Genomic DNA, 22,868 nt, shown 5'->3' with positions numbered 1-22,868 from the left:
TTCTAGATTTCCCTCTTTCTTGCTGCACGAATCATTTTAATTCAATTTGTTCTTTTGTGATCTGTCGAATTAATTCTTTGTTTTGTTGCAATTGACAGATTCGGTTGGCTTAGAGATTCCTTGGGAGTATATTCACGTGATCTTGACTTCCGAATCTCCCTGAAAATATGTGTTTTGGTTCTTGATTTACTCTTGCTATTTTTAGGGGTTTAATTTCAGATCTGTAAAGTTTAAACCTTGATCTTTCTATTTCGTTTTAGATCTGATCGTCTAGAGCCTTCGTAGGAATTTCCCGTGACTTGACTACTCGATCTTGGTCCGCGCGCAACCCCTTATCATAATGGTTTAATCTCGGCATGATATATTAAATGTGTGCGTCTCAAAACAATATCACATCATCGACGACTCAAGAATATCTCAAACGATCCTAATTTTATTAGATATCAAAATTTTTAACATTGAGAAATTTTGTATAGTGGAAGGATGGAGACGTTGGGGGAGAAGATGTTTGAGGGATAATTGTAACACCCTAAAATAAGGCCTAGGAGTTTTAGGGGAATTTTAGGAATTTTAGCATTTAAGTGTTCAGAAGTTTACGACATTATTTATTGGTAATATTTTTTACTATGGTTTTTAGAAAATTAAATAAATTTTAAAAAATGAGTTTTAAATACCTTTAATTTTGAAAATAGGACTGATTTGTAAAAGGGTCTAAATTATGAGTTTTTAAAAAGAAATTAAACCAAATTTCAATTTTCACCCCACTTTCTCCCTTTATATTCACAAAACCCACGTTAATCTTCTTCATCCTTTATGGTTGTCGTCCATTGTTTTTCAAGCTCTTCTCATTCAAGTTTTGGTTCCGAAACTCTAATCTTTTAATTTCTATCATCACCCAAGTCTTAAACCTCCATTAAAAACCAAGAAAACACCCAAAATCACCATAGTTTTCTCTATTGCCATGCTTTCGGATTTTTTGGGTTTTCAATCAAACACTTAGATTTTCACCGTCTAAGTTAATGGTTCAACTTCCAAATAGTTTTAAATCTTATTTAGTATTTAAAACTAAGTTTTTACCCATTATTAAATCACATGTTTTGAATAAAAGCCCAAAATTGACTCGTTAATGGTGGATTTCGAGATTTTGTGTAAAAACTTGTTTTCAAAGTGTTTTTCAACTTGTTTTAACATGATTAAAAGGTTTTTAAACTTATTTTGAAGTTTCATTAAATATTTTTTGAGTTTTAATTGTGAAAATAGCCAAAAACACGTCGAAAAAGTCGATACCGTGAATTGATTAGTTTTGTGTAGTTTAAAAGGTTGAGAATCAGTTGTAGGTCATTAATTAGATGAACGAAATTGGTTTTAGGCTAAAAATACTAAGTATACCGAGATATTTGAATTTTAAGTTTTCTACGTTAAAGGTTTTTGTTACATGAAAACTTAGTTTATGCTTATGTTTTTTATTCCTTAAGTTGAGTCTCTACTAATTTTTGAATGTATTGTTGTGTGAAATTTTAGTGTGGAATTTTTGAGTTCGATAGGGCCTTCTTCGAGCAAGGAAAAAGGCAAGGAAAAACTACTATAAGCTTTCGGCTTTTCGACAAAAGCATAATCGGTGAGTGCTTGGAATCGCTGCTAAGAGACACAATTCATTGTGTTAATTGGGAGCTTAGGAATAGCCTAAATCCCTATCCTAATTTTCAAGTGTAAGCTTTCTATTTCCCTTGTTTTATTTTTGGTGAACCATGTGATTATGATAATATTTATGGATTGATTATTGTGATGCGATATTGTGATATGAGACATGTGTGATGACTATTATGAATTGTATTGTGTTGTAGGAATATTAAATATGCCAAAAAATAGTGATAATGTTATGTTAGCAATATAAATGTGCAGTGAAAGTGTGCAAAAACCAGTAAGTACATATGTGTTGAATTATGGAATGAAATGCTAATGTAACAGGTTATGCATGTGATAAACTAATTTTAATGCACTCATATGTGGTTGGACACGTGATGGCTCAACGAGCATTATTGTGGCATTTTAAGTGTAATTAAATGTGGGCAGCCAACATACTTGTACCGAATTTGGGCTTAACTCCCCTTTGTTGGATGGTTCTATGACCCATTAAATAATCAAACTTGTCCACCATGTAGCATCATTTTAACTAAGTCAAAATAACACCTTGTTGACCCATTTAGCATGCTTTTGTAGTCCAACATAGGAGATAAATAGCTCACGTTCATACAACTTTATAATAAGCTCTTTACTAAGTCAACTTCATGGTCTCACTGAACAATTAAATATAACACATTAACTAATAACAAGAAATAATTTAATTTATGCATAAAATTCATGTAATAAAGTACAAATTTGCATATTTTATAATTCATGTCCATTATCGAGGTTTAAGCAAAATATTAATTAACAAAAACTCGAGATTAGTATTATTTTTAAGTAAAAGGTGGTAAAAGCTACTAGAATAAACCTATATAAATTAGAGTTTACACACCCCCAAACTTAATCCATTAGTCTCCCCGAGTAATGTTTCATGTAAAGCACAACTTTTGCTAAGACAAATTTTGCAATAAGTTTAAGCAGTGTCAATCTTTACACATAACCATGCATCAACAAAATCATGCTCACAAACTCTTTTTATTGATAAGTCACTCATATGCAAACATTCTTTCAAAGTTTTATTCGAAGTGCGGAAAAATGCTAGCATCAGTCATAAAGTGCAAGCTTTTCCAGGTCATACATAACATTCACCATTCGACCAAAGTTTCCTTATCAACCAAACAAAGCAATCACAAGGTCTAATTAATGGTCCTCATATGTTGAACTTAGCAATTCCTGTCCACTAATGTAGTCGGCATAATCATCCAAATCTGTAATAGTCGATTTTTAGTGAAATCAAAATAGTGGTTTTGGGACCACAAATTTGAAGTCAAAAAATTTATTTTAATATTATTTTATTTTCCTACAACATGATAGTAATACCATATAAAAATTTCGTTAAGAAATTTTACTGTTTACATGCTCAATTTGATAAAAAGGACTAAATCGCGTAAAGTGCAAAATTTGAGTTCTAGTAGCGAAAGGTATTAAATAGCTATATAACTTTAAATTTTAAGTCCTTATATGCTAATTAGACAATTTATATGTTACTGGATGAGAATGGTTTGACAATATTGAAATTTTGATTAATTTTAAAGGTTAATTAAGTAATTAGTAAATCAAAGATAAATTAAATAAAACAAATTAAGGTTATCATCTTTTAGTCATCTTCATCAATCGAATTTTAGTCATCTTTTAGCCATTGTTGAGCTTTCACTTTTGGCAACATATCTTTGCCTGATTAGGTATGTATTTTGTCCCATTTTTTAATTATTTTTATGTTTTTAGGATTGTTGTAGCTTAATCTAGCTAGCTGGGGACTAATTTATGAAACTATTAAACTATTAGGGTTTTGCCATTTTTGAATATACATGAGTTTTAAATTGAATTATACATGTGTTATGAAATGTCATATATATATACCAGTTGCATATCCAATGATGTACGACGATTACCGAGCCATGTTTGAACCTTAGGAATTCGTAGGATACAAATGATATGTCATTAGGGTTTACATGATTCGAGTGCTGGTCCTAAACGTCCTATCGATGGCTGAGGTCTAGCATGTGTTGCAGATACTCCACAGCTCATATGAGCAGCATCGTGTAGCTATGTTTCGACCCACAACTCGTGAGAGCATACCGATTTATAGCTCATGTGAGCATACTCGTACAGGATTTGACGGATTATAGTTATATGATATAGCAAACTATGTGTGAGCTATCCCGAGTATCCAATGGTATTCTAAATGGTTCAACGGACAATGTTCTGATATGAAACGGTAAGAGTTCAATACGAACTATACAGGGATTTATGTGAATTACATGGAAATGTTGTTACATGGTATATGGAAATGGATGATACATGTATATGAAACATAATTATATGTTGTGCTCATCCATAGTTATTTAGTTTATGTATATGTATAGGCTTTGGCCAAATTATGGTTGGAATATGCTATGTTACTTGGCTAATAAGTGATTAAATGGTAAGTTGTGTTCTATATTATACGAACTTACAAAGCTTAAATGCTTCTGTGCTTTATAGTGAACTGGAAGCTTGTTCGGGTTGGAAGCTTGTTAGAGCTATATCACACTATCCATCGGCTCTTTTGGTACATTCAATTGTTTAATTTTGGTTATAATGGCATGTATAGGTATTTTCGCTAATGTTGGCCATATGTTTTGGTTGTTGTTTTGGCATTTGGTTTGGCTTGAGTTATGGTAATTTGATGTTCAAATGAATTTAGTTTGGCATGTAAATATTTATCTTAATATGGTTGATCTGTGGCTTGCTTTGTTTGAATGTTGGAAGGTGGAATGAAAGCCTAAATATGCATATTGTATATGTGCCTTGTGATAAGTTGAATATGTGGTTAATTGATACTAGTTATAGAATGACATTTTGGTACCAAATGGTTTGTATTTTGATAAGTAAATTTGATGGTATGTATTGATGCAAATTGCTTGGAACATAGTTGATCATTTGGCCAAATTGTGTACATGTATATACATGATTACATGTTATCATTTGAGGTGCTTTTGGGCATATTGGCTGTATGTGATTATACCATATATATAAAGCTAGTATATGCATGATTTTGGTGCCTTATTATGGCTTGTATATATGTGTATTTTTGGTTGTAGGTACATGCCTTTTTGGGTGAGAAAAATGGCTTGTAAAATGACCTATTTTCATCCACACAGGCAGAGACATGGGCGTGTGTCTTAGCTGTGTGTCCCCTGTAGCTTTCAAAGGGTTGCAAGTTAGGCTGTTACACGGCTAGGCACACGGGCGTGTGAGGTTATTTCGAAGGGTACACGGCCTGGCACACATGTGTGTGGCTTGGCCGTGTGACCAAGTCAGTAAGTTACATGGGCACGGACATAGGCTGGGACACGACCGTGTGTCCCTATTTCGAATGCCCACACAGCTTGAGACATGGGCGTGTCTCTTGGCCGTGTGAGTCACACGGCCTGGGCACACGGCTGTGTGACCCCTGCAGTCTTGAAAATTTTCAATGTTTACTGAAAATTCTCTGAGTTTTCGATTTAGTCCCAATTTGTTTCTAATGCGTATTTTGGTCCTCAAGGGCTCGTTTAAGGGACAATATGTATGTTTTAAATTGGTTTTAATAGGTTTATTGAAATGATATAAAACGTTTGTAAATATGTGTTCGTTTGATCTGAAAACTCTGATAATACTCCGTAACCCTATTCTAGCGATGGATACGGGTTGGGGGTGTTACAAAATCAATAGGTCTTTTATAAGGTTGTAATGGGACTAGGCCTAAGGTAAGGATAAAGAGAAGTGAATTTTTAGGTTCAGTTATATTAATACGAACTTCGCCTTGGATCTTTTCGAGGTACATTCTTCCTACTAATGAGTTCTTCACCCCCAAACTTAATTTTGAAGCATATGCCAGCATATGCCCAATATTTCTTAATACTTTGAGTATTTATTTTGTTCATTTTGCTTGACATTTGAATATAGATTTTTTTTGACATATGAAAAACATGTACATCTTTTCGAATTTTTCCTCGATCTTTTGCTCACCAAGACAAGTATAGTTAAGATAGGTGCAAGAATAAGAGAAAATTTAAAAATATTGTAGCATGGCTTATGATGTAGGTAAATAACAATAAAATAGGCTTTAAGGCTCAAATTAAGGTTTCAAGGGTCAAATACATATGATAGGCTCAAAAGGCTCAAACGATCCAAAGAAAATGTGCTTAAATCATGTTTAGATTCTTATGCCTCCTAGGATTTCGCCTTAAGAAAGTTACTAAGTTAATTCTAAGGACTTAAACCTTCAAGCATGTCTATTTCAAAATAAGTTCAATTTTCATGGAAAAAGGCTACAGAAGACCTAAGAAGATACAAGTATTCTATAACTTAGGAAAACATAAAAAAACTCAAATAAAATCAGAAATCCTACTTGCATTTGAGCTAACTTCTGAATAAAAATTTTCTCAGAACATTATTTTATTTCAGCATGTTCATGTGAAAGCATTGAAACCTACTTGAGAAAAAAAATTTAAAATTCATGCTAATATTTCCTTAACCCCTTTAAAAAGAAGCAGCATCCTCATTGCGGAAACAAAGTAATGAATGAAAACTAAACACCAGATAGGGTTGTAAGAAAGGGAGGTAAGTCATGAAGACTGCTCAAGTACCAAGTCGTTCTCAACAATCCATCCTAGACATGTTCATTCCCATTACCACATTATTTTTCTTTTTTTCTAATGAAGAGGCATTCAGCTTATTTTATTCATGCTTGCAATATCTTATTTATGATGCGAAAGCAAAATATTAATTATGAAAAAAAATATAAATGCCTATAAATAAATAAATGCCAAGAAAAAGAAATTTCCCCCTTTCGATTTGTGTCATCCTCCATGTCTATTTTCTTTTCCCTTTTTTATCACACTTGATCCCACAATCTCCTCTTGCCATGTCTCGAAGATATGATCTGGGAACTCAGGAACAAAAGTTTAGAGATATTCTTAAAATTATTTTGTATGGTGTTATTTTTAACTTTTACATATCTCCAATAAGCTTGTTGTTGGTTATGCATGAATTTACACATATCCATCATAATTGAGAAATTTGATTTCTTCAAAGTGTTTGAAGAAGATGGCATTGGAATGGTTAATTCAGGATTAAAAATCGGCTTTACTGGTTCAACAACATTTGGGTCTACCCTCGACGCAAGGCTGTTTGGTTCTTCTTCAATTTCTACTTTTTCTGTGGCATTTGTTGAGTCAGCTTTCGATTTAGAGTTAGTTGATGACTCACCAGATTTTGGTTTGTTCAGTTCATTTGGCTCCACTTGGTTCAATAGTCCAACATTCTCCACTAACCTCTCCAGATCATGCCTTGTTATGCAACCTTGAACATATTGGTCTTTCAAGTTTGCTTTTGATTTTACTTGGGCCCTCAAGTACAGTGAAGAAATTAATGATGGAAATAGGCACTTCTTGCCTTCTTCCTTGCACAGTCTTGAATCTCTTTGAGAATAATTCTTCCAACATTGGTAGACCTTTCTGTCATAATCGCATACAAAAAAAGCATTCGTTCCATCGAGATGGTGGAACTATGTAAGATAGGCATATGAAGCTATATCGAATAAAGTAGAACCATACCTTAGCCACTAGATTTAAATATTCCTTTTCGTAAGAATGACTACCATACTTTCTTATAATCCATTGGGATCTCAAATTTGTAACCACATTAGGAACTTGTTGAAGAAAATCCCAATTGATATTTGTCGTCATGGTAGAACACTCTTCTTCAATATTAGGTAAGTTAAACAAATCATTAATGGATTTATAAGTAAGGGGTACCTTCTTCTTACAAACAAGAGCTTCATTAGCATTTGGCGTGGTCAATTTGGCATAGAAATCTCATACTAAATCTTCATCCGGCATTGATCTTGTATCACAAAATTGCTCCCAATTTAAAGCATTAATAGTCTTTCGAAGTGAAAATGGCATGATCATCTTGTCATTGCTCCCTAAATTGAAACATGTTTCTCGTATCATAGGTTGATTATTAAATATAGAATCAAATCCTTCCCTTGTTTCCTCATTTTGAACCATAATTGGATTCTCAGCAGAAGTCTTGGAAGATTTAGTTCTTTAGCAAGGCATGGTATTTTTCTGAAAGATAGCCACAATTTTGGAAAAATGGAAAGAAATTGGCAATGTGTGGTGGCTGAAGGTTGTGGCAGCAATAGAATTGCAATAGCGATAAGAGTGTGGCAGTGCCGGGATTCTGGCGGCAAAGGTGTTGCTCCGGCAAGAAGATTGCAATGGCGATAGGAGGGTTTTGCGACAAAAAGGGAGATTTTAGGGAGATTCTTTGGGATTTGAAGCTAACAATAAGAAAAAAGAAATATGTGGCTAGGTTTTGAAGCTATTTGCTTTGAATGGTGTGAGGAATATGATGGTATAGAGGGGTTTATATAGTAGTAGATTACGGTACATTTGTAGCAAAAATTTAGCTACACAAGGATGCTTGGGTGGCAAGGTAAGGAGGGAAGGGAAAAGTGACGACAAAAATAGGGTTTTTAGGTACTCTATGGACAACAATGATGGGTAATTTCCTCCTTTTTTTGTTTTGGGCTTCAAGTCCAAACTGCTATTATTTGATGTACTAAAAATTTAATCTGAACTAGGAAAATAAACTAATTAGTACTTGGGAAAAATTGACCCTTTTTATTCAAAATAAATATAATTAAAATTACAAAATTAAAATTTAAAACTTTTAGATTACTTAAAAATTTCCTTATCGAAAAATTACATCAAATTAATATCCCAAGAAAGGTTGGAGGGGTCACAAACGGTCCCGCTTAAGTTTCAATCTCCTTAGACAGACTTAATTTAATGTATTAATTCAAGAAGATGATTTCTAAGTATGCCTTTTATTAAAAATAAAAACATAAAATTAAGGGTCTATTAGAGTGAACAAGGTTTTAACTCGCTCAACTTCACCATCCTAATAGTGTTTGAGATGTTGACCATTAACCTTAAACGTACCTCTATTATTGTCGTACAATTTGGTGGCTTCATATGGATAAATTTTGTAGATGGTACAAGGGTACAAGGTCCTTTCCATCGGGATTTTAGCTTTCTCAAAAATAAATTTTAGCCTTGAATTAAACAACACCTTTTGACCTTATTTGAATTCACGAGGTTGTATCGACTGTCATGTCATCTCTTAATCTTTTCTTTACATATCTTGGCATTCTCATATGAAAATAACCTCAACTCCTCCAACTCATCAAGCTATGACATTCTTCTCTCACCAGCTTGCTTAAGACCCAAATTTAATTTCTTCAAAGCCAAGTAAGCTTTATTTTTCAACTCAAGTGGCAAATGACATGCCTTTTCGAAGACTAATCAATAAGGAGTCATTCCTAACAGTGTCTAAAAAGCTGTTCGGTAGGCCTAGAGCATCACCAAGCCTTCAAGACCAATCTTTTCTATTAGGTCGCACCACCTTTTTAAAGATTCCTCTGATCTCATGGTTTACCCATTCAACTTGCCCATTTGACTGTGGATGATAGGCAGTGGCAAATTTGTGTTTCACATTGTACTTGTCAAGCAACCACTTAAGCCATTTATTTACAAAGTACGATCCTTCATCGCTAATTATAGCTCTAGGAGTCCCAAACCATGTAAACACATGCTTATGTAGGAATCACATGACTACCTTAGCTTCATTCATTGGGTATTCTTAAGATTCAACCCACTTGGATACGTAGTCAATGACCATGAGGATATACCTGTTACCATAAGAAAAAGGAAATGAGCCTAGAAAACACTTGCCCCATACGTCAAATAATTCTACCACCAAAATATTTGTCAAGGGCATCTCGTTCCTCCTTGATATTTGTCAAGGGCATCTATAAAAAATCTTCACATATGCATACACATCCTTGAACACTATAGGCTAAAAGAATCCTACTTGTAAGATCTTCGCTGTAGTGCGGGAACTTCCAAAGTGTCCCCCACTTGGAGATGAATGGTAGTGGTACAAGATCTCATTAATTTCACTTCCAGCTACGCACTTCCTGATCATGTTATTTGCACATTGTTTAAACAAAAATGGATCCTCCTAGAAATAATACCCACTGTCATGAAGGAATTTCTTCCTTTGTTGGTATGTCATTTCTCGAGGAATTATTCCACAAGCTAAATAATTTACATAATCAGCAAACCAAGGTATTTCATGAATTTGGTTTACGTCAAAGATATGCTTATCTGGAAAATTCTCATTGATAGGAACAAGTAAGTGAGTTACCTCATTTTGTTTGAACCTCGACAAATGATTGACTACTTGATTTTCAACACCTTTTCTATCTTGGATCTCAAGGTCAAATTCTTGAAGTAAGAATATCCATCAAATTAGCCTCGGTTTAACATATTTCTTTGTGAGTAAGTATATTAATGGTCGCATGATCGGTAAAAACTATAACTTTGGTACCTATAAGATATGAACGAAACTTGTCAAAAGGAAGAACTATAGCAAAGAGTTCTTTTTCAGTTACCATGTAATTGAGCTGGGCTCTTGTCAAAGTTATGACTGCATAGTAGATACAGTGAAATACTTTGTACCTTCTTTGACTCATCACAACTCCAACAAAAAAATCACTTGTGTCACACATCAACTCAAAAGGTGAGTTCTAATCAAGTGTAACAATTATTGAGGCTAAGATTAATTTGACTTTTCAACTCTTCAAAAGCTTTCAAGCATACTTTTTCAAACTCAAAAATAGTATCTTTCTCTAATAGCTTACAGAAAGGCTTAGAAATTTTTGAAAAGTCTTTTATAAACCTTCAGTAAAATCCGGCATGGCCTACGAAACTCTGAACTCCTTTCACACTAGCTGGAGGTGGTAATTTTTCAATCACATTCACATGTGCTTTATCAACTTCAATTCCTCTTTTGGAAATTTTATGCCCTAAGAAAATTCCATCATTAACTATAAAATGGCATTTCTCCTAGTTAAAGACACGGTTTGTCTCATCGTATCTTTTAAGTACCTTAGCCAAATTACTTAAACAAACATCATAAGTATTACCAAAAATAGAAAAATCATCCATGAAAACGTCAAAAAAATTCCTACCATATTAGTAAATATTGTCATCATGCATTGTTGAAATATGGCAGGTGAGTTACATAAACTAAAAGGCATTTGTCTAAAAGAAAATATAACGTTTGAGCAAGTAAAAGTGGTTTTGTTTTGGTCTTCTGAGGCTACAACTATTTGGTTATATCCCAAATATCCATCTAAAAAATAATAATATTCCTTACCTGCTAGTCGATTTAACATCTGATCCATTTAAGGCAGCCAAAAATGGTCCTTTTGAGTTGCTTTGTTCAGTTTTCTATTATCAATTCAGATTCTCCAACCCGTGACAATTCTTGTTGGGATTAACTCATTATGTTCATTCTCGACAATCGTGATTTTGCCTTTTTTCGGTATGCATGGTACCGGACTTACCCATGAACTAATAAGATGGGGTAGATAATTCTCGCATCTAACAATTTGATCACTTTCTTTTGAACTACGTCTTTCATGATTAGGTTGAGTCTCTTTTGCCCACCAATTCTAGCTCGCTTGCCTTCCTCTAAGATAATCTTATGCATACAAAAAGAAAGGCTTATACCTTGAATATTAGCTATGGTCCAACTGATCGCCTTTTTAAATTTCTTTAAAACTTCAATCAATTGTTCCTCTTGGTGTACTATTAATTCTGCTGAAAGAATCACAGACAAAGTAGAAAATTTACCTAAATAAATGTATTCTATATAGGAAGGAAGTACCTTAAGTTCGAGTTTGGGTGGTTCCTTGACTGACAACTTTGGTTGTGTAAATTCCCGAACTTTCAATTCTAGTGGTTCAAACTGTGCTGGTTGAACAGAATCCCTTAGATTGGATTCCATCAAAGCATGTTTTCATTACCTTTTTCATATTTTAATGGCTTAGATCCTAAAGTGTTCTCCAATGGGTCTTCAAAATTGTTCTCCCATTCTATAGAAACTAAGGTTTCTAGCACCTCCATTACTGAACATTCCTCTATTGGATTAAGAAATTTCATAGCTTTAAGAACATTAAACGTTAGCTGATCATCCTAAACTCTCATCATGAGTTCTTCTTTTTTCACGTTTATCAATGTTCTTCTTATTGCTAGGAAAGGTTTCCCTGGATGATCGACACTCCCTTATCTGCTTCAAAATCTAAGATAATGAAATTAGGAGGAAAAATGAATTTATCAACTATTACCAAAACATCCTCGATCTTTCCTTTGGGGTATGCTAAAGACCAATCCTCCAATTGAAGTGTCACAGTAGTGGGTCTTACTTGGCCTATTGCCAATAGTTTGAAAATAGACTTAGGCATCAAGTTGATGCTCTCTCCTAAGTCGCACAAAGCTTTACCACACTAAGATTCTGCGATATTACAAGGTATAGTAAAGCTTGTTTTGTAAGAACGCACTGTATTCCTTCGTTAAAGCGACAGTCTCATACTCACTAAGTATTTTCTTCTTGGACAGGATGTCCTTCATGAACTTCACATAATTGGGCATTTTTTCTAAAGCCTCCATCAACGGGATGTTGATGTGAAGTTTCTTTCGAACGTCCAAAAACTTCTTGAATTGCACCTCTTGTTTTTGCTTATTTGGTTGGAACTTTTGAGGATATGGAGGTGTCAGAACTTTGGGTTGGACTAGACAACTTTTCTCAAGAGATAAATCTGCATCTAAAGAAGATGTTTGTTTTTCAGAATTCACTAGTTTAGGTTTTACCTCATCAGACTTTGTAAGTTCTGTCTTAGCTGGTGTAGGAGTTTCAATTGTTGGTTGACTTTCCTCCTTCTCAATAGGTTTATCTTCAATTACAACTCCTTTGGTTCCAAAGTCTTACCACTTTATAGGGAAACTACTTTGTAATGTTCCTTACCCAAGTTTCTTGGACTTTTTGAATCACAAGGTTCCTTACGGTCGGTTACGAAGCTCTGTAGCTAACTCACTCATTTGGTTCTCAAATTTTTTAGTGTTGCTACTTGACTTTGGATTAAAGTGTTATTCTTCGTCATGTACGCCTTCAAAAAGTTCTCCAAACTGTTGGATGACTCATCTTGTTGTTGTTTTGGAGCTTGTTGATTGAACCATTGGGATTGGTTGGGTTTATGTTGCATGTAAGTGTTGTTCGATCCATTTCCTTAGTTACTCCAATAAAATTTTGGATGGTTGCGCCAGGAAGGATTGTAGAAGTTGGACTGTGGTTCGTGTTCACTTATATTTTGGTGTTGATTACCTATGTAATAAACTGACTCGAGATCTGATGGACAATTCTCAAAAGAATGACCATCCCCACAATATACGCAGGAAACAACATCAAACTGACTTGGTAGTTGGGCTCTAAAATTATTCAAATGATTAGTGGTAAACTGTTTCAACATTGAAGAAATAGAAGATACCTAAGCTGTGATGTAAGTGCGTCCATTTCATGCACCCTGGCTACTCATATTCTTGAAGTTTCTCGATTTTTTGGCCATTGATAGTTGTTACTAGTGATCCTCTCAATGATCTCGTAAGCCTCATTATAAGACTTAGAAATAATATCACCATTCGTAGAAACATCTACCATCAACCTTGTGTGTACGTTGAGACCGTTATAAAATGTCTCTAACTGGATGTAGTGTGGAATCCCATGATGAGGGCACTTACGAAGTAATTCTTTGAATCTTTCACATGCCTCGTACAAAGATTCGCCATCCAATTATTGAAAAGTGGTTATCTCATTTCGTAACTTAGCGTCGAATTAAGCCATGCAATGTAGATATTGAACTTGATAGCATCAAATTAAGCCATCCTCGTGCTCAATCTCGCAACGGGTATGGAAACAATTTCAACCTCAATGCATCTTCAGTCACATCGGTTATCTTAAACAAATTGCTTACCTCTATGACTAATCAAAGGTAAAGGTGTGGATCTTCTATGGGCATTCCACTAAACTGACCCAGCATTTGGAGCATTTGAAAAATCACTGGTTTTAATTCAAATTACGATGTCTCAATATTCGGGCTCCTAATTCCTGAATTTAATTCGTTGAAGAGTGGCACATCATACTCTCTTATGGCATGATCCCTATCATTAGTAATAAGGATGGGATTGTGCACATGATTGGCTCCATTTCCTTATACATCATTTTGATTTCCAAGGTCCATCTTAGCTTGTCCTTAAGTTGATCTTTCGCGTATTCTTTGTTCAAATGTTCTCTCGATCTTAGGATTTACAGGTAATAAATTGATAATTCAATCTATGCTCATAAACACCTGAAAAATAAATCACAAAAAATAAAGAATAAATAATAAATTAGTAAGGATAGAATTTAGATAAAATCAAAATTGAAAAGAACAATTTCACAAAAATGATTAAGGCAATAGTCCCCAGCAACGACACCATAAACTTGTAATGCTAGGTTTGTGCAAGTGCACACAGTCGTTATCAAATAATAGGTAACTAAACGAGTTATCATCTCTACATGGACTGTGTGATGGATGATTAACTAAATTAAAATATGTAGATGCAAAATTGATCCCTAATACAATTTAAACTAAATGCGAAGTACGAAATGAAATATATGAACGTATTTAGAAAAAAACATAAACTTCAACAATCAATAACATGAATAGGCTAGGATAATTATATCATCCAACTTAGCTTATTTTTATTATGCTAAATAGTGTTCAAAAATTATTCCGTGGTAGCTCGATCTTTAATGATGTTGGAAACCAAATAAAGTCCTTTCGGAATCTTTTACTTAGTAAAATATGCATTTTACTGATCATATTAAACAAGGGTTTCTTAGGATTCATTTGAAGTAACAGGAATAGGTTAGGTTTGAAAACAATTTAATCATATAAACCTAAAAATTGTACAAGATAATAGAGGTCGTTAAAGTTATTATGAACCTTTAATTTAGTCAGGTTAGGATATAAATTAAGCATGCATATTTCAATTATTGTGTCCACTAGTCGTCATTTGGTTAGGATTGATCAGCTAATTCTAATGCAACCAATCACATATGAATGAAATACATACTTGAGTTTAATTGAAAACATGATCGACTGAGGTACAAACACTATAGACATGATTTAAACAAACTTTAATAAATAAATGCAATCATCCTAGCTAAACAAAATTAAGCTACCATTGTTGATGACAAGATAATAAAGCACATTGCAAACATGATTAAAATCAAAATAACAAAGTAAATGAAAAATAAACTCTGTCGAATTAGCAATCTCGTAAACTCTGATTGAAGATGTTTTCCTCCGATTCTTGTGTTGCTCCTTTGCTAATGGCTCTTCACGGTGGTCGGCCAAAAGATAATCTTATCAATGTTTTTGGCTAAGAAAGAAAATATGGGATGCTACACATGGAAATGAAAGATGAACGAGAGATGTGAAGAATGAGGGATGTAGGGATGAGGGATGATTGAAATGGGGAATGAGCGGGGTATTTATACTTGAAGTATATGGTAGATTTTACTATAAATAGGGATTGGAATCCCTTCATTTTCTCCATTTCTTGGTGATAACTCTTGAAATGAGTTATATTTCATGCCTTTAGACCTAGCTAATTGCTTGTACTTAAGTACATTTTGTTGCATTTTTAGGACATTTTAGTTAGCAATTTTAATATTGCAATGGGGCTTGCGTTGTGCAAAAATTAGGTGCTTTTAATCACTTGTGATGGATTTATTTGTGTTGGTATGGCAGAAACAGGTTTTGGAACGAGGAAATAAAGGAATGAAGTTTTGACAGGGCAAAGTGTAGATAGTTTGCAAACACGGATACCGTGGCAATACTGGGAAGACCAAATCAACATTTTTCGTGCAATAGTTCAAATTCTAATTCAAACTCGTACTAGATTAGCCCCATAAAAGAGGAAAAGATAATCATGAGCTATTAACCAACCTAGCCTAATCTATCTATAAAAACTAATGAAAGAGATCTCAAAAACGATGAAGAACAAGTGAGAGGAATCCTTTGGTGTGAAGAAGGGTTCAGCTATACAAAAGGACAGAAGTTGAAGGCAGTCCTTCTTAGCCATCATAGAATGCTTTGCTATCGAAGTGTGGGCTGGGCAAGCGAAAATTGCTTCCCAAAGTTCTTCCGTTATTTCCTTCAAAAGATTGGATTGTAGTAGTTAAACTCAATGTCAAATAATATTTTGTTTTGGAATTTTATTTCCCAGCCCATGAGCTATATCTCATAGGGTTGGGATTACTTTCGATGAACCCTTAAATTGTTTATCGATGCAAAATATATCTAATTTACTTTATTATTTCATTTGGTTATTATTATTTCTCAAGTAAATGTAATGATCTCTAGACATAGAAGGTTGTTCGCATGCTATAAACTGATTCTAATTTTGAAAGGGTTGGATTGGTTGGATTAAAATTAAATAAAATGATCAAGTATTTGATCGACACTTGTAGTCGACCCTAGACATAGAGTCACGATCATACAGAATAAACCCATGCAAGATATCTAAAAAGCATTGTAATAGCCCGTTTTCAGTGAAATCAGATCAGTGGTTTCGGACACAAATCTGATATGAAAATATTTATTTTATTATTATTTTAATTTCTATAAAATATTAGTAAGTTCGTATAAAATTTTCATTAAGAAAATTTAAAGTTTGCATGCTTAATTTCATGAAAAGGACTAAATCATAAAAGGTGCAAAAGTGTAGTTCTAGTAGCTAACGGTGTTTAATGGCTATAGAACATTAATGTAAGAGGACTTAGATGGTAATTAGACCATTTATGATTATAGTGGAATGTGATGAATTGGTTTTATAGTAATAAGGAATGTTTTTAAAGGTTAATTAGGTAAATGAGTAAATAAGGTTACAATAAATAAAATAAAACCTAAAAGCTATCATCTTCCTCCAATTTTCTTTGTGTTAGCCGAGTTTCACCATTAGAGGAGAAGAAAATTTCGGTCAATCTATTCCATTGCATGTAAGTGAATTTTGAATTTGCTTTTAATGGTTTCTATGTTTTTAAAGTCGTTGTAGCTTAATCTTGCTAGTCTGGGCACTAATTTGCAAAATTGTTAAAGGTTTAGGGTTTCACCATGAATTTTCTTGCATGAATTGTGAAGTTTGATGATATATTATGAGTTCTTGTTAGTAAATAAACAACTTTTGTAAAGTGATTTTTGATGAAGTTATCATTTAGGGACTTATTTGTAAAAGTAGTAAATTATCATGATAAATTTGGGAAATATTTATTTGTATAAAGTTGCATAAGTCCCTAGGTGGTTCGGCTAACATGAAATGTGAATGAATTTGCATAAATATTAATTAACGAGCTTAAGGACTAAATTGTAAAGAAGTTAAAATAATAGGGTAAAATTATAATTTTGCAAGTGTGAGTTTTAGATTAAATTTAATAGCATGTATATTAAATAGATTGAATTTTCTTATTTAGATCAAGATAAGCCTCGTACGAATCTAAATCAAGGAAAAGATAAAGTCTCGGATTAATGATCCTACTTCGACGTTTTTGTAATTGAGGTAAGTTCATAGTATTTTCATACGTAATTGAATTTCTACTTGTTTGTTTACAATACAGTTATGTAGTTATTTGCTTACACTTAATTATTTCCTGAGTTGCACATATGTGCCCCTGTTTGTACTTCGATACCCCTGAATTGCACATACGTGCCCCTGTTTACATTCCCTTAACTTCAAATCGAGTAAAATAAGAGTTGCATTCAATTGTTGTTAAGTTAAAAGATTTACTATGTTTGTACTAAGCTCTATAAGCTTATACATTTTTGGGTATTGTTTTGTAGATCGTTAGTGCTGACTTTTGGACGGATCGAATCTTCGGCTCACACTGTCCACCGTTGTTGGTAGTTCTTGTGCTCCTTAGGGTTGTGGCATGTATATGTGGCTATATAGGTATTTATGGTACATTTTGACAAAATTCTAAACTAAGTTGTTAGGCACTTTACTAAGGTTGTAAATAGGTATCTTTTTGGTACAATTAGAATGGTATGAAAGTATACACTTGTGGTTTGTTTTGTCTTGTTGGTGAACTAAGTTGCTATGCTAGAAATGGTCTTAATTGTTGTATGTTTTATAATGATATGGAACTAGATGTGTATGTTGGAAGTAAGGTTAATTATGCATATGTTTTGGTAAGTTTGTTTGATTGTGATTGAGTAAGGCACATTAGTTGAATGGATTTTGGATCTTTTTAATTGGTAAATTAAGTATGTGTTGGTAGGCTTTGGTGCATTTGATCATATGTGTATATGGCTTGTAGGTACTTGACGGAATGGGTGAAAGAAATGGCTTGATTTTGGCCAATTTTTTGTCCACACGGGCAAAGACACGGGCATGTGTCTCAGCTGTGTGTGACACATGACTGTGTGTTCCCTATAGGTTTTAAAGGTTACAAGTCAGGCAGTTATACGGCCTAGCACACGACCTGGCACATGGGCGTGTGAGGCCATTTCGAGAGTTACACGGCTTGGCACACAGGCGTGTGGCTTGGCCGTGTGACCCAAGTCAGAGAGTTACACAGGCACGGACACGAGCTGGAACACGGTCGTGTGTCCCTATGTTGATTATTACACTGCTTGAGACACGGGTGTGTGTCTCCGCCATGTGAGTCACATGGCCGTGTGACCCCTGCAGTTTAAATTTTTCTGACTTTTCCCTCACTGTTTCAAATGTTCCTAATTTAGTCCCGAATCATTTCTAAAGTGATTCTAAGGCCTTAAGGGCTTGAATAAGGGACAATATGCATGTATATTATTAGGTTATGCTATGTTGATTGAAATGTTTGGAAATGAATGATTTTAAGTTACGTGTATTTGGAAATGCTCTGTAACCCTAATTCAGCGACGGATACGGGTTAGGGGTGTTACATTTAGTCGTATCAAAGCTATTGTTTAGTTGATTCTAGGACTAACATAGCAAAGTAGAGTTTAGTATATACATGCCACATATACCTTGTGACAGTGTGATGCTTTTGATCCGTACTAATATTTTGTTTCTTCTAGATTTAAGATGTCAACTGAATCAAATCGAGCTATAGTTAATAAAGGTAAAAGTAATGTTCAAGCTTCGAATCTTGAGGCAAGCAATAGTGTGCTATTCCACAATCTGTGGGTGATGTAACACCCCAAATTCAGTCTAAACGTTATGACCGAATCTGGAAATGTCACATCGTAACACCCCTTACCCGTATTCGACGCCGGAATGGTACGAGGCATTACGGAACACATACACTTATAAACATGTTAAACCGAGTTATAAAATTTCATTTAAATTTAAACTCTTCAAATTTTTAACATGCTTTTATAAATCTTCACGTTATAACTTCAAAATACTATATTTGTAACAATTAGGGCTTCTGAGACCCAATACATACTCAAGCAATTCAATACTTCATTTCTATTTCATTTAATTCACGATTCTCATGTTCACGATTCAATTCAATTTCTCAATCCAATATACATTTCAATACCACAATAATTCATTTAATTCAAATAATATCATTTGCAATTTCCATTTAATTCACATACAGTTCAATTTCATTAAGTTCAATACTAATACATATTTATCGTTTAATTTAACGTCCCCTTTTTGCGTCATTTTACACTTCAAGCATGAACTTAGTATTTTGTTTCCTTTCCACTCCCGTTTCCTATGCATATCACACAAGATATAAACATTACACTCAACCAGAGTCGCAAGCTAGTTCTTTTTGAAGACTAACCACATGATAAACCATTTTAATAAAGATTAAAAACTTTAAACTTTACCACCCTTTTATGATCACAAGCATATTTCCATCTAGGCATTTACCATCTCAATGTATAATTTTATAAATTTAATGTGACGTAATCTAGCCACAACTTGGCCAAAGCCTAAGCATACACACCAAACATGCTAGCCAAATAAACATATAGTATAAGCATTATAAGCATGGATAAGCACCACATTTATTTATGTATCAAACTTATCAACATGAGTTAATTCACAAACCATTTTTGACATTGCTACATACCAAATCATAGACCAAGTATACCACATACACATACTATGAAACTTTATTTTTACATGAACTTTAACTATAACTAATAATGCACAATTATAAACATCATTTCTTTTCAATCGTTTATCGATTATAATTGAGCATATGGCCAATTATACACAAATAATTCATATATTGTTCCAATTTTCCTCCTCCTCCTCTCTATTCCACATCCTTAATGTGTATAACACATTTAAACAATATTAAATACAATTTCACTATTCACTCACATGTATATTCAAAGTTGTCTATTCGAGTCAGGGTGACTAAATTATTTTTACCTAGAGCTAAAGAACTTCAAATTAAGATCCATAAATTTTTCCTGAAACTAGATTCATATATCTTCTTACCATAAAATTTTCAGAATTTTTGGTTTAGCCAAATAGTACAGTTTATTCTTTAAAGTTTCCCCTATTTCACTTCTTGACAATTCTGACCTCTCTTCACTAAAAATTAATTATCTCATTGTACAGAATTCAGATATTGTTTTTATTTGTGTTTATTGAAAATATATTCACTGAGGATTCTAAAAATATAAACTTTATCCCATAATTATTTTTTTTACAATTTTTGACAATTTTCCAAAGTTAGAACAGGGGATTCCGAACTCATTCTAACTCTGCCTAACTAAACTTCAAATATATCAAAATATATAACTCTTTTTCTTGCTTTGTTTCTTTTATGTGAAAATAGACTCATTCAGCTTAAATTTAATATATTATTCAGCCTCTAATTCAATCTCCACAATTTTTGGTGACTTTTCAAAGTTACACAACTACTGTTGCTCAAAATTGTTTTATTTCTAAATTTACTCGTTAATAGTTTTAATACTTCATATCATCTTACTCAAGGGTCGATTAAATATTGAACCCAATATTCATCACGTAATCTTATCCAATTCACATGTACTTTCACTTGTCCAATTTCCCCGATGAGCACTTCGGAATATTAACCGTTACTCAGTGGAATCGCCACTTAGCAACCACCTTATATTCAGTGATACGGGGAATCAGGACGTAGCAACCCCTTTCACAATCAAAGATATAGTGGAATCAGCACATAGCAACCACCTTTAGAGTTAATAATTCAGGGAATCAGCACTTAGCAACCCCTTTTTATTCCATGTATTCCGATCTATTCCGAGTGTTCAGTCGGAAACCTTGTTTTTCAACATTTTACCACCTTTCTCAAACTTAACCAACATCTTATATTCTACATCAAATATTTATTCTATATTCAATCAAATCTCAACAATATATTGAATAACATTAAAATAATGCATTAATTCACATGTGGACTTACTTAACACTCACATTGTTATCTTTAGTCCAAAACTCAAACTTTGGAAAATTACATTTTTGCCCCTAAAGTTTCACAAAATTACAATTTTGCCCTTAGGCTCGTGAAATAACTTTTATTCAATTTCCTTGCATTCTAGTCCTAGACGAACCATTTTCATAACTATAGCAATCACAATTCTCACTTATTCACATACTTGTGACATATTTTATAACTTCTACAAATTAATCCTTTTAGGCATTTTCATCGAAAATCACTTAGTACAAATCATTTTTCACACTCCAAACATTCATATTCTTCCATAAAACATCAAAATACATGCATATCATTCATGGGTAAATTTTTAAACACAAACCCAAGTTCAAAACAATGGTAAAAATAGGTAAATCTTGTTACGAGGATTTAAAAAACGTAAAAATCATTAAAAACGGGGCAAGAACGGAATTACAATCGAGCTTAGAAGCTTGAAAAACCCTAGCCATGGTTTCTCCATGCAATTTTCAGCCTAGGGGTTGAATACGGACAAAAATTGGCTTTTAATTTTGTTTTTAATTCATTTTAATAATTAAATGACCAAAATGCCCTTAATGAAAACTTTGGAAACATGCCTAACCATAACCATTTTTGTCCACCAACTTAACCAATGGTCTAATTACCATATAAAGATCTCCAATTTAAAATTTCATAGCAATTGGACACCTCTAACATATAGAACTCAACTTTTGCACTTTTACAATTTAGTCCTTTTGACTAAATTGAGTGCCCAAACGTCAAAATTTTCGAACGAAATTTTCACAAAATCATTTTGTGAAATCGTAGACCATAAAAATATAATGAAAATAATTTTTTCTCGTCAAATTTGTGGTCCCGAAACCACTATTTCGACTAGCCCCAAACTCGGACTGTTACAGGTGATGAGATGAAAGATGTATTTCTTGGAATGATGAACCAATGGTTCAATGAGTTCAAACAAGCAAATCTCGTAACTCCACCATCTCCACCCCCTGTTGTGCCTCCTCCGACACCTTTGGATGTTCCAAACCCTGTACCTGTGATGGTTAACCGAGTATTTATAGATAAAATTAAAAAATATGGTGCGGAAGAGTTTAGAGGTACGATAAATGATGATCTTTCAAAAGCTGAGTATTGGATATTAAACACAAAGAGAGTTTTTGTGGAGTTATTGTGTACTCCCGAAGATTGCTTGAGGTGTGCAGTATCCTCATTGAAAGATGAGGTGTATCTATGGTGGGATACTTTGAGCATGATGATATCGAATGATAGAGTTATCTGGGACTTCTTCCATAATAAATTCAAGAAAAAGTATGATAGCCGGCTGTTCATCAACCAGAAAGAGAAAGAGTTTCTTGAGTTAAAACAAGGAAACTGGGATATAGCAGAGTATGAACGTGAGTTTATACAGTTAAGCAAGTATGCTCATAACATCGTATCAAATGAGGAAGAAATGTGTATCAACTTTGAAGATGGGTTGAGTGATGAGATCCGTATGGCTGTAACAGCATTAAAGTTACGGGAATTAGTAGAACTTTCAGAGCGGGCTCAGAAGGTTGAAGAGATTTGTAAAAGCAAACGATAGTCAGATTCGAAGTTCAGAGACTATAAAAAAGGGGGTCATTCAAGCCAGCTTAAACATCTCCATCGAAGAAATTTAGAAATGAACTAGTCAATCAGCTGCACCTTTAGAGTTCGTTAATAGAGAGAAACTGAGACAAAGCAATTTCTAGTCTGTCAACTTTCCAGCGGCAAGTGTTGGAAGTGTAAGAAATGTGGAGAGAACCATTCCA

The 22,868-nt window shown here is 33.7% G+C and overlaps 1 protein-coding gene and 1 non-coding gene across 2 annotated transcripts; both read left to right on the top strand.

The window, feature by feature from the left end:
* Nucleotides 1-13,342: 13,342 nt before the first annotated feature.
* On the top strand, nucleotides 13,343-13,449 carry LOC121223906 (small nucleolar RNA R71). The gene has a single exon (XR_005921373.1). It is a non-coding gene; the product is annotated as a small nucleolar RNA R71 (small nucleolar RNA).
* An 8,533-nt stretch (nucleotides 13,450-21,982) lies between these two features.
* LOC107947824 (uncharacterized) lies at nucleotides 21,983-22,660 on the top strand. Its single transcript, XM_016882341.1, has one exon. The coding sequence runs from the start codon at nucleotides 21,983-21,985 to the stop codon at nucleotides 22,658-22,660; it is 678 nt and encodes a 225-aa protein (XP_016737830.1).
* Nucleotides 22,661-22,868: the final 208 nt, after the last annotated feature.

The sequence above is a fragment of the Gossypium hirsutum genome, chromosome D11, assembly GCF_007990345.1.
Source record: "Gossypium hirsutum isolate 1008001.06 chromosome D11, Gossypium_hirsutum_v2.1, whole genome shotgun sequence".
Classification (NCBI taxonomy): domain Eukaryota; kingdom Viridiplantae; phylum Streptophyta; class Magnoliopsida; order Malvales; family Malvaceae; genus Gossypium; species Gossypium hirsutum.
Note: the sequence above shows the minus strand (reverse complement) of the source record. Positions and strands in the feature narration are given on the sequence as shown.

Coding starts and splice junctions, on each gene's coding strand:
- LOC107947824 (XM_016882341.1), top strand. CDS start 21,983: ATGAAAGATGTATTTCTTGGAATGATGAACCAATGGTTCAATGAGTTC.